The sequence below is a fragment of the Oryza glaberrima genome, chromosome 8 (genome assembly GCF_000147395.1).
Source record: "Oryza glaberrima chromosome 8, OglaRS2, whole genome shotgun sequence".
In the NCBI taxonomy this organism is placed as follows: domain Eukaryota; kingdom Viridiplantae; phylum Streptophyta; class Magnoliopsida; order Poales; family Poaceae; genus Oryza; species Oryza glaberrima.
In genome coordinates, this window is record NC_068333.1 from 24,923,937 (window position 1) to 24,935,796 (window position 11,860).

Here is an 11,860-nt window from a genome sequence, read left to right on the forward strand (position 1 = left end):
CTTCTTTTTGATTCTGATCTCGATTGCATTGTTAATTGCCTCTAGCTCGTCCTGAAAACAGAGTAGCTAGGCAGCCTTGATGTTGGTACTAGTGCGTTGATGTAAGGTGATTTGACAAATCTGAGAGATGGAGACGTCATTTTGTGGATGCTAGCTAAGTATAAATGCTGATGTGGAATCATGCACTGAACATGGCGCGAAAGACAACTTAAAATGGACCAGCAAGTCAACAATACTGGCACGCATATGCATCTATTTAACTAGATGCTCAATCATCGATCGATAGATTGCGATTTACCTTTTCTAGTTCTTTTTTATCTCATCTGCCTTTTACTTTAACGAGAGATCGATTAAATGGTAGTACACTTGGAAGAACTATTTGATTGAATTATAAATCACTTGTAGAGAATTATATTGTCGTTAAGAAGGAAAAAAAAACCACGTTTAATTTGTAGAAGCTGCAATGAAGCGCCAGGATGTTAGCTACATAAAAACGCCATAAAAAGGACTTGTTGACAGCGAGTATAAGAGCTAATTACAGGAAGCAGCAGTTAATTACTAGATCAGCCACTAGCATATAGCACATCAGATTACTCAGCTGCAATCTTCACTGTCAACTGTTAATGCCCTGATTGAACCGCCACCGATTCCTAGAGCCGTACGTTTAATTTCTACAAGACTACGACGTATGAATACATACATACGTACAAATATATATATTTTCCTTTGATATATATTTGACCATTTGTATTATTTGGTTTTTTAAAAATATATAAAAATGTTAGTCTTATTTAAAGAACCTTTAGATAAATCAAGTCACAATAAAAAATTAATAACTACATTTTTTCAATACAATGAATGTTCAAACGTATCTAAAAAATTAATATCTTCGTCTGTTAAGAAAAGGAGGAAGTATTAACTGCAATTATATTGTACAGTAGATTGTCAGATCGCCTCATGGTTTCACATCACATTATTATTATCTGGAGACGTACTTATAACCCTATAATTAGCATGCATCCGTGAATATACACTGGTGAGACCAAAAAGAAGCAGGGCAAATGTAGTTATTTATTTATTCATATCAAGAACCAGTTATATATATGCATGCGATGATCAGTTCCAACTAATAAAAATTATATCCTCGAGTACCCTAGCTATATACTCCATTAGTTACTAGGCTTGTTTTTGTTAATCTGAGAGATCAAAAAGGAAAGCTAGCAACACAACACAATGCATGCACGGAATAAAGAGCTATCCCGACCAGATCGATAGCTTATATGTATAGTAACCTTAATTAGCTAGGTGTGATAAACAATCGTGGTTTTCTTTCTCCATATGCTAGCTGTGTTCCAGCAAAACTATAAAATCATTATAATTAGCTAAGATGCTGTTGTCCTTTATACACATATATACCAGGTTTGACCTTTGATTGATCTCTTAATATATAACGTGAAAATAATTGGAGAGATAGCTAGTGCAGATATTAGGACATAATTAATAATAAGAGAATATGTGTATACATATATATAGTAGGACATTCCTTCTCTTACCGCGCGTTTTAATTTTCCATTGCCACCACCAATTCATAAATAAAAAATTAAAGACTGATGGAGTGCTCTAGATAGCTAGTAACTGGTGTAATAAGGGCAGTCCCAAGTGCAGGACATCACTAAAAAGGACTGATTGTATACCTTCGCGTCATCTTAATTAACTATAGCTAGAAACTAATTAATAGTACTATACTCAATTCCCCCAATTAATGTATATATATATAAACTACTACTACTCACATGTCTGTCTTCGCGATATTTTATATAAATTCAGCAGAGGTCTCCTGCATGTTAGACCAGGCCAGTTTCACATCCTCTTCTCAATTTTTTGTATGGTGCCACGTCATCTTTTATCCTATAAACAATATTTTTACTTTGAACGAGCTATACCTAGTAATCTAGCATTTGTTATAATTTCACTTAGATCATCTCTCTCTCTCTCTCTCTCTCTCTCTCCACATGTGGAAATGAATTAATCCATGCCGCCTGTGCTCCCGAACGTACGTCGATATGATCCAGCTCAGGCTCAAGCTACGCTCTGGCTCTGTTCTTGCTACACTATGCTTGACCTTAATTAACCTCTGCTTATTTAATTTAGTAGGCAATTAATTAAGCTCTTCTCTAGATAGAACTCAGGCTCTGCATACGCCGACGCAACGCTAGCTTGCGCTCGAGCTCCGCCTGCTCTCCATCAGCATTGTGTATTACATATATATATATATATGTGTGTGTGTGTGTGTGTGTGTGTGTGTGTGTGTGTGTGTGTGAAGCTCGAGCTAATTAAGCTTAAGCTCAAGCTCCGCTGCTGTTGGCAGCCGATCGAGTGCGACGGTAGTCGACGCCCAGTTGCTTAAAGTGAGAATAACTGGTCCAAAATAAAAACATTAGCTCTAACCTAGTCGGCTAATCCAAAGTAAAACTTTCGTTACATATAATACATGGTTCAATGTCTAATTCACTCTTTGTCCCACGTGACATGTATCATCTTTAAAGCTGTGGCCACCATTAATTCTAGTTGAAGTACACTGCTGCTAGCTAGCTCCATGCTCGCTGCTCGTTCTCCACCAATTAATAATTATATATTTAGGGCTTCTTTAAATTGCAGGATGGATAAATAGAGGAATATAAAAAAATTATAACAGGAATGTAAGTATAAAATAAAGAATTGCAGAACAGAGGAAAAGCACCGAAATTGCCGTTAAATTGGACTGCAGGAAAATTAGAGGAGTCGGATGAGAGAGATAGATTCAAAGAAAAATTTCAAATATGTTGAAGCTCTTGCTAAGTTTCCTCCAAAATCTATAAGCAGAAAGCTATTTCATAGGAATTGCATAGGATTTGAAAGCTCCAAATCCTTTGTATATATCAAAGGGGCCCAATAGGAGAATTTCCCATAGGATTCAAATCTATAGAATTTCTACATAAATCCTTTGATCAAAGGGCCCTTATTAATTAATTTTAGCTAGTGGAAATCCATCTCAGTGCTATTCATAGAAATATAGCTTCTTTGAAATGTAGGATTCTCAAAACACAAAAATAGGACAAATGCAGGATGGTAATGTCCTAGCATCTCAAATCCCGCGGATAAAAAAAAACATAGGAAAATTGCATGAATGATCATTTTGATGGAGTGCCAGGAGAAAGCAGGAAACATAAGAGAGATATATACAGAGGATTTTTTTCCTTAATTAAGAGGTTGAAGCTCATGTTAGAATCTCTTCAAAATTTTCATGTTTTGAGTCAATAATCCAAATGAATTTTATAGGAATTTTTATAGATATTCCTTTGATCTAAATAACCGTATAGAAGAAAAATGCATAGGATTAAATCCCCTCCAAGAATCCTTAATTAATTTGTTACCAGATGGTTAGGTAATGTACACTTACGTGGACGCCCGGCCACGTACGGTGCATCTCAGCAAATTAATTAAGGTGTGGCATACAGATACCGCTAGTTGTTTGATCTGTACTGTGACGCATTAACAATATCTGATCACTGGCTAAGCCGTAATTAAGCTTCAATATATATGCATGCATGCAGCGTTAGCTTGTCTTGAAAAGAAAAAAAAAAGAAAACTTAGCTAGTAGCTATACTATTAGTTAATTGGCCTTTGGCATCTCCATTATATTAGCGAGCTAAGTATATATAGCTTTTATATAGTACATACGAGCACATACGCGTGTCGCCTGGTCAAGCATATAGTACAATATTGGTCAAATATATGTAGCTAGAGTCATAATTATATTATTGTTCCAAGCGTGACACGTTAGCTCCTCCTCTCTTTTTTCCCCACTTTGACATTGAGATGGATGAAGGGTACATGTGCAAGAACCCAATAGCTAGGATATGCGTGTGTTACGTTTCATGGCAAAAGAATGGCCAACAATTAAAGGCAACACTTATGGTAACCTATATAGTTGATTAGTCTTTTTTGTTGTGTGGACAAAGCCAACACTTTCTACATGGTAATCACATCCTAACTACATAGTTGTACTATATATAACTACTACTACTATGTAGTCTATAGACATAGCACATATGCATGCTTGCCGGGCGGCCTCTTGGATCGATCAGTTAGTCATGTCATTAGATTAGATCACTATGCATGCACAGTAGTAGCATAAATGCGATTATGGAGCTGCTCTTCTAGTAGCTGTAACTTTTTCTAAAATCTTCAGCTGCCAGAAGCTTTTTCAAACCGTCCCAGATTTTAAAAAGCTATAATTGTATAATCCAGAAAATAAGCTATCTATTTGGGGAGCTTCTAACTTATGTAGCTTCTTTCAGAATCAGTAGCTCTCCCAAGCAATTCAGCTTTTGGTCCAGATTCTGAGAAGTTGCAGTTGTATAATTCAGAAAATGAACTAGAAGCCAGAAGCTAAAAAAATCCAGCCTTTTTAGATTCTCAGAAGCTGGCTCGCTACCAATTAATCAGCTTCTCAAAATTTTAAGCTTCTCCAAATAAGCCCTAGCTAGAAGCTAGGTTTGTCAGTTTCTCCATATTCTCATCAGCTAGTTTCTCACCAGCTGTTTTTAAAAATCTTAAACTCCCCAACAGCGGCATATATATATATGCCAGCTTTTATATATATATATATATATATATATATATATATATATATATATATATATATATATATATATATATATATATATATATATATATATATATATATATATATATATATATGCGCGCATGCGTGATGCAATCGTCAAACTTTTCTGCTGAGGCAAGGAGCACTGGGCGAAAAATGAATATAAGAACAACTCCATCGTATCGCATCTATTATATTGTGCATATATTATTGTTTTTTCCTTTAGAAATAACTAATTTATTTTAAAAAAAAAATCAAAAGTAGTGTGATATACGATCAGATATTTTACTGTAAAAAGTGAAACCGGTTAATCAAGTAACCCGGCCTTAAAGTAGTTTAATTTGACCTCCAGATGAAGCCAGTATCTTGAATTCATGATCATAGTTCTGATTAGCTCCTTATATATATATATAATATAAAAATATTAGCTTGGAAAGAAGTTGTGTAGTGATGCCAAGTGGTCTAATTAAGCTTGGCTAGGGCGTCCCAGCTGTACGCTATTCAAAGAGAGGAAGAGGATGAGCGGCTGACTGCGATATGGGCTCTAATAATTTTCAAGTCGCACACTACCGATCATATATATCAGTATATATCATTGCCATCACGACAAAACTTGGCTACAAATGACGACTAAATATAAGTGGTAAGCTACAGCGAATTCCAAGGTTTAAGGGTATATTTGGGACCTTTATTTAGATTTTCATAAGCAACTGATGAAAATTTAGTTGGCAAAAATCTGAAGAAGCTGAGAAAAGTTTTTGGCTGATATAATTCATTTATGGATTCTACATCCACAATTTCTTAAAATCTAAATAAAAAAACTAAATTATTTGATAGAACTTTAATTTTGAAAGAAACTCTATTTATCAGAACCTCAAAAGACCCTAAAGCAACCATACAACTTCATGAAGCTAATATATACTCCCTCCGTTTCAAAATATTTGACACCATTGACTTTTTAAGCACATGTTTGACCGTTCGTCTTATTAAAAAAAGTGTGAAATTAATATGTAAAACTATATGTGTACTATTTAACAATAAATCAAATGATATGAAAAGAATAAATAATTACTTAAATTTATTGAATAAGATGAATGGTCAAACATGTGCTAAAAAGTCAACGGTGTAAAACATGTTAAAACGGAGGGAGTAATTAAGTTGCTTTTTGTAATTTTGTCGTCCTTGGATCCTATCTATCTAGTTAGCTGGCTAGCTGTAACAGGATGGATACGCACGCAGCATACATGCATATCGAGCACCAAATCGATGTATATGTGGGACATGTTTAGTAGTGTTCTAACTTTTAATCTAACTTGTAGTTCGAACGACCTTAATTAGTTTATGTTTTTCATATATATATATTACTCGAAGTTGATATGCTTGTCTTTTAAGCTGAAACTATATATTTGGTTGTGTTTTAGTTTTAGGGAAGATAGAGCTAGACCTAGAGTTAGAGCTGAAGTCTTGCAGATATTTTATCCGTTTCAGGTTACGAGACTTTTCAGCACTGTCTATATTTATATAGATATTAATGAATCTAGGCACATATATATGTCTAGATTCATTAACATATATACGAATGTAGATAATGCTAGAAAATCTTGTAACCTGGAAAGGAGGTAGTAATATATATAGGGATAATTCCATATATAAGCTAAATCAGCTGGGGAGATTTTCTGTATCTATATATGGTTGGAAAATACAGTAGCTAGCACGATATGATATGTCCACTTAATTAGGCCGGGCATCGACACCTCGGCACTTTATTGTTTTTTGGGGGGCAAAAAACACTTGTCGATCCATGCATAGCGTGCATGTCATCCACGTACCCACAGGCATCGTGTTCCCGCGCCCGACAATATCCCAACAAGGAATATATATCCATCCATATAATGGAAGACGAAGCAAAACCCTAGCTTATTAGCTAGCTACACCCCTAGCTAGCTACTCCATCCGTCTTATAAAATATTAACTCCTACAATAAAAAAAATAATAGAGGGTAAAAATAACAAAAATACCTCGTATTATTAGAAAAAGTACGTAGTAATAGTGATAGTTAGGTAAAGGGTATTTAAGGGATAAAATTTCTCGTTTTATATGCTGAGAGTAGGTAGAATGGTAGAAGTTGATATTTTGTGGAACAAAATTCAAACTCTAGATTTGATTTTTTTTTTTGACGGATGGAGTAGATATTTCGAATATGCATGTATAGCGTGTGCGTCTGTTTATTTGTGTGTTTTCTGTAGCTTGATACCTGTTTTGCACATTGAAAAATTATGTGCCTCTACATCGGTCGATCGAATATCATGCTGGAATATCGGCCTGATGATATGTTCTCTCTGAGCTAGAACAGGCATACATGCATGCATAATATGCAGGGCCGTTTAGTACATGTCATCATTGTATAATGCATGTTGTCATTTTTATATAATATAAACTTTTTTATATATTGTTTAATTAGCATATACCAAGGTTAACGATTTTTTTTTCCTAAACATCCGATTGGCTGAAATATATGGATTTTTGTTTATTGGTTGAAATTTTTGTATAAATTTTGAATCCTAAAAATAATTAAATTCTATAAGAGAGAGTAGAATCGTTCATTGCCCCAACAAACTAAGTCTAAAACACCGAACATCAAGCGAAAGGGCCTCACTATGATGCTCTCTACTAGCAGTAGAACACAATTTAAACCGTTGATCCCATTTGATCGAAGGGTTCAAATCTATTTATATTACCATCCAGTTGGCGATAGCAAAAAAAGGGGCATTATTTAAAAAAAAAAAGGTGTGGAGGGATATAATTGTCATTTAAACAGTGACTAAACTTTTTTCCTCTTTTTTAACTTTTTTGATGAAATATGAGCGATACCAGTGCAATGCATGATCATAGATAAATTTAGCTTGGAAAAAAAATGATAAAGTAACTCTTAATTATTGTATTAGTAAATTACTATTTTACCCTAATGATACTGGTAGTATAATACAGATACCTATCTCTCTTGTCATATATAATTAATCTAAATGGTCATGATTATATATTTTTAAAAAATCATCACATAGAAAAGCACAGAATTGGCCGACATATATAGATGGAGTATACGGGCACTTAATTAGGTTTGAGTATGACTAGATAGCTGCTTTCCACCTGGACAGCACAGGGGCACGTCCTGTGTCGATCGATGTCTCCAACAGTAGTTAATTAAGGCCACTTGTCTTGATTTTGTTGTCAGAAGGTCTTGTCTGCATTCCTCTCTAACCAAATTGAGCACTGCTTGTGCTCCACATAACCTAGCTGAAAACTATTTAGAGCCCTCGCATCTCTTTTGCTGCTCTCTAGCTAGTTAAACTCTGTTAACACTTTTGTCAGGTAATGGAATGGGAGAGCTCTTGCTCTCTTTGTCAAAACAATTTTTTTTGAGCCCTCGCCCTTGTTTGTTATTTGCGGTCCGCATATAAAGTTAAGATAAAATCAAGTATTTTTAATTACACTATATATATCTAGGTGTAGGAAAAATTAAGTCCCTATTTTAGAGCGAAACATGAGAACTTATCATGTGCACATAAATTTTGGTTGTGCATACTGTGCACATTAACTAACAAATGCCATCGAAAATTCTAGAATATTTGTACGTGTAGTTACGATAATATTATACGTACGTACAAAATCTCACCTTCAAATTCATTATACTTTAGCTATAAAAAACTATCAATTTTAAAGTATAAATCTATCAAAATTTCATCTTTTTTTCCATATGTATAATGAATTTTTTTATAAAACTTTGCATATAGATATAATTATTATACTCTAAAATTATGTAATACTTATTTATTAGTTGATGAGTACGTTTATGCATTTGAAGATATAGATGGATATATATAGTATAACTGCCGATAGAGTGCAATTGAAGATAGATTAAAACTAGTACGGGTCAACGGAATGTGACGCTCATATCGATCAAGACCCGCACGAATTGATTGGGAAAAGAAAAAAAAAGAAACTAAACAAAGCAAGAGAGAGAATTGAATCGAGGTAGCCTTCAGGCAGCAACCAGCAGGAAAATGATACGATGAAAACCACTAGCTCTCCATCTCGTTGCCGGTTTCGTCACTAGCTAGCTAGTTTAATCAATTTACATGTGACCACTAATATAATTAACTAGCACTCGTTGCCTGCATATGCTGCCTATATAAGTAGCACAACACTTGCCCTCCATTTGCACAAAGCAAACAGCTAATTTGTGTAGCAATCCAGCTACAGACAGACGACACCACAAACATAGCTAAGTAGCTTAGGCTTAGGCTTAGCTAAGTACAAGTGCACTTGCGCTTCAAATTTTGCCGGAAAAGCGACCACTAATTAAGCTACTGGCTAGAATGGCGATCGTTGACTTGGTCAATGCCGGAGAGCAGCAGCAGATGGGCAGCAAGAGAGCGGCGGCGGAGGATGGCGACGGCGGCGTGGACGACAGCCGCGAGTACTACTGCCGGCGAGGCGTCCGGCACCTGTGCAACAGCGGCATTACCAGGCTTCCCGGCAACTACGTCCTCCCGGCCTCCGACCGCCCTGGCCAAGCCGCCGGCGCCGCCGCCGCCGCCGGGGGGTCAGTGAAGCTCCCCGTGGTGGACCTGTCGCGCCTCCGCGTCCCCTCGGAGCGCGGCGCGGTGCTCCGGACGCTGGACGCGGCGTGCCGGGAGTACGGGTTCTTCCAGGTGGTGAACCACGGCGTGGGCGGCGAGGTGGTGGGTGGCATGCTCGACGTGGCGCGCCGCTTCTTCGAGCTGCCGCAGCCGGAGCGGGAGCGGTACATGTCCGCCGACGTGCGGGCGCCGGTGAGGTACGGCACCAGCTTCAACCAGGTGAGGGACGCCGTGCTGTGCTGGCGCGACTTCCTCAAGCTCGCCTGCATGCCGCTCGCCGCCGTCGTCGAGTCATGGCCCACCTCGCCGGCCGACCTGCGGGAGGTGGCGTCGAGGTACGCGGAGGCGAACCAGCGCGTGTTCATGGAGGTGATGGAGGCGGCGCTGGAGGCGCTGGGCGTGGGCGGCGGCGGCGTGATGGAGGACCTGGCGGCGGGGACACAGATGATGACGGTGAACTGCTACCCGGAGTGCCCGCAGCCGGAGCTGACGTTGGGGATGCCGCCGCACTCGGACTACGGCTTCCTCACGCTGGTGCTCCAGGACGAGGTGGCCGGACTCCAGGTGATGCACGCCGGTGAGTGGCTCACCGTCGACCCGCTCCCGGGCTCCTTCGTCGTCAACGTCGGCGACCACTTGGAGGTACGTACGTACTTACTTACTTTTCAGCTAACTAGGTAGCTAGCTACTGTACGCAGTAGACTAGTATTAGTCGTCGCTGTCCAAGTACGTGGCAAAACCTAAGCCTCCAAATTAGTAATTTGTACTGATAATAATTCGTCTTTTCAGTATCGTGGGACGACCTCTAGTTTTGCTGCATGTGTCACACACGTCACACATGACAAATAAACTCGATCGATCGATCTTGTCACTGCAAAATATCCTTCCTTAAATTAAAGTATTTTAATACGACTTGCATATATATGCAACTCAGATCAGCAGCCAAAGCTACAGTTTATAGTTGCAATAATATTATTTTACTAGTAGTGGCTAAATGAAATGAAATTGAAATGATGGGGATATGGATGCAGATATTGAGCAATGGACGGTACAGGAGCGTGCTGCACAGGGTGAAGGTGAACTCGAGGAGGCTACGGGTGTCGGTGGCGTCGTTCCACAGCGTGGCGCCGGAGAGGGTGGTATCGCCGGCGCCGGAGCTCATCGACGACCGCCACCCGCGCCGCTACATGGACACCGACCTCGCCACCTTCCTCGCCTACCTCGCCTCCGCCGCCGGCAACCACAAGTCCTTCCTCCACTCCAGGAGGCTCTACTGATCGATCCATTCTTAATTGGATCATCTCTACACTATAATTAACTGGATCGGAGTACTCCTGTAATTATAATTATAATTATATTAGCTACTACTACTCATGATCCACCCCCGGTAATTATAATTGCGGAATTGCCTTGGCTAAGTTAGCTCCAAACACAGCCCACAGATCATCGATATGATTGATCAATCTCGATCTCACTTAATTAATTATATAACTACTATATTCACCTATATAGCTAGCTTGCTGTTAGCAGCTTAATTGCCGGAGTAAAATTAAATCAAATCAATCGATCGATTGATCGACAAGAGAACAAGTCAACAGCAGGGCCCAACTCCCTGAACGAGGCAGAGGCAGGATTTGACCGGTCAAACCTAGCTTTTCAGCTTAATTGCCTTCCCAACAATTCGATTGGCGCGCGTTGACTAGCTAATAATATCCATACATATGAGAGTATACTATAATTAAGTTGTCTTGTTCTCATCGATCGATTGGTCGTCTGAAAAAGCCAAAGCCAGCCGTGGGTTTGCGTATGTATGCATGTAGTATATTTTTTTTCTAGTTATTAAAATAGTAAGTTGTTGTTTTGACTTTTCAAAGTCAACGTGATTGTACCTTGACGTACATAGTACTGAATCATGTACGTCATCATATATATATATTCCGAAAGAGTGTGCATCTAATTAAAGCTTCAGTACAGCACTATCTGAGTTCATGCTTATTTGTCATTCCTATGTTGTTTATATGATCGATCTCAGAATATATATATATTGTGGACAGACTGGATCGATGAGTATGCATGGATGAAATATTATTCGACTCGGCCGTATCTCAACTGCTCACTCGATCGATAAGTTAAGCTAAGCGGATATTAATTTCCACCTAAGGGCTTATTTGTTTTAAAGGATTTTTTCATTCATAGGATTAGGAAAAATGAAGGAATAGAGATGGTTGTGGAGTTCAATCCTATGGGAAACTAAACCTCAGGAATTGAAAAAAAAAATGTGCATTCGGATACACCACAGGAGAAGTGTAGGAAATCTGCCATTTGAAATATATTTTTTTAAGTTTGCATCAACTGACATCGGCCCTCAACTAGCCGTTAGCTTTGAAGTGCATAAATAGCCCTCGTTAGCCTTGTGCACCATTCTCCCCTGTTCTTTCTATTTGCTCATCAACTGTGGAAGAAGCTTGCTGATCCTTTGTTCTTCTCTTCACTATCTGCATAATTTTTCCAGAAGCTTTACTCATCGTCTAGCCACCATAGCTAGCCGTTACTTGCTCGTGTAACAACAAGG

General features: G+C 38.5%; 1 protein-coding gene across 1 annotated transcript; it reads left to right on the top strand.

Moving 5' to 3' along the window:
• The first annotated feature begins 8,880 nt into the window (after positions 1-8,880).
• Positions 8,881-11,250, top strand: LOC127781239 (probable 2-oxoglutarate-dependent dioxygenase SLC1). The gene is made up of 2 exons (XM_052308169.1): positions 8,881-9,930; positions 10,320-11,250. The coding sequence occupies exons 1-2, from the start codon at positions 9,025-9,027 to the stop codon at positions 10,563-10,565; spliced, it is 1,152 nt and encodes a 383-aa protein (XP_052164129.1). The 5' UTR covers positions 8,881-9,024; the 3' UTR covers positions 10,566-11,250.
• The last annotated feature ends 610 nt before the right edge of the window (positions 11,251-11,860 follow it).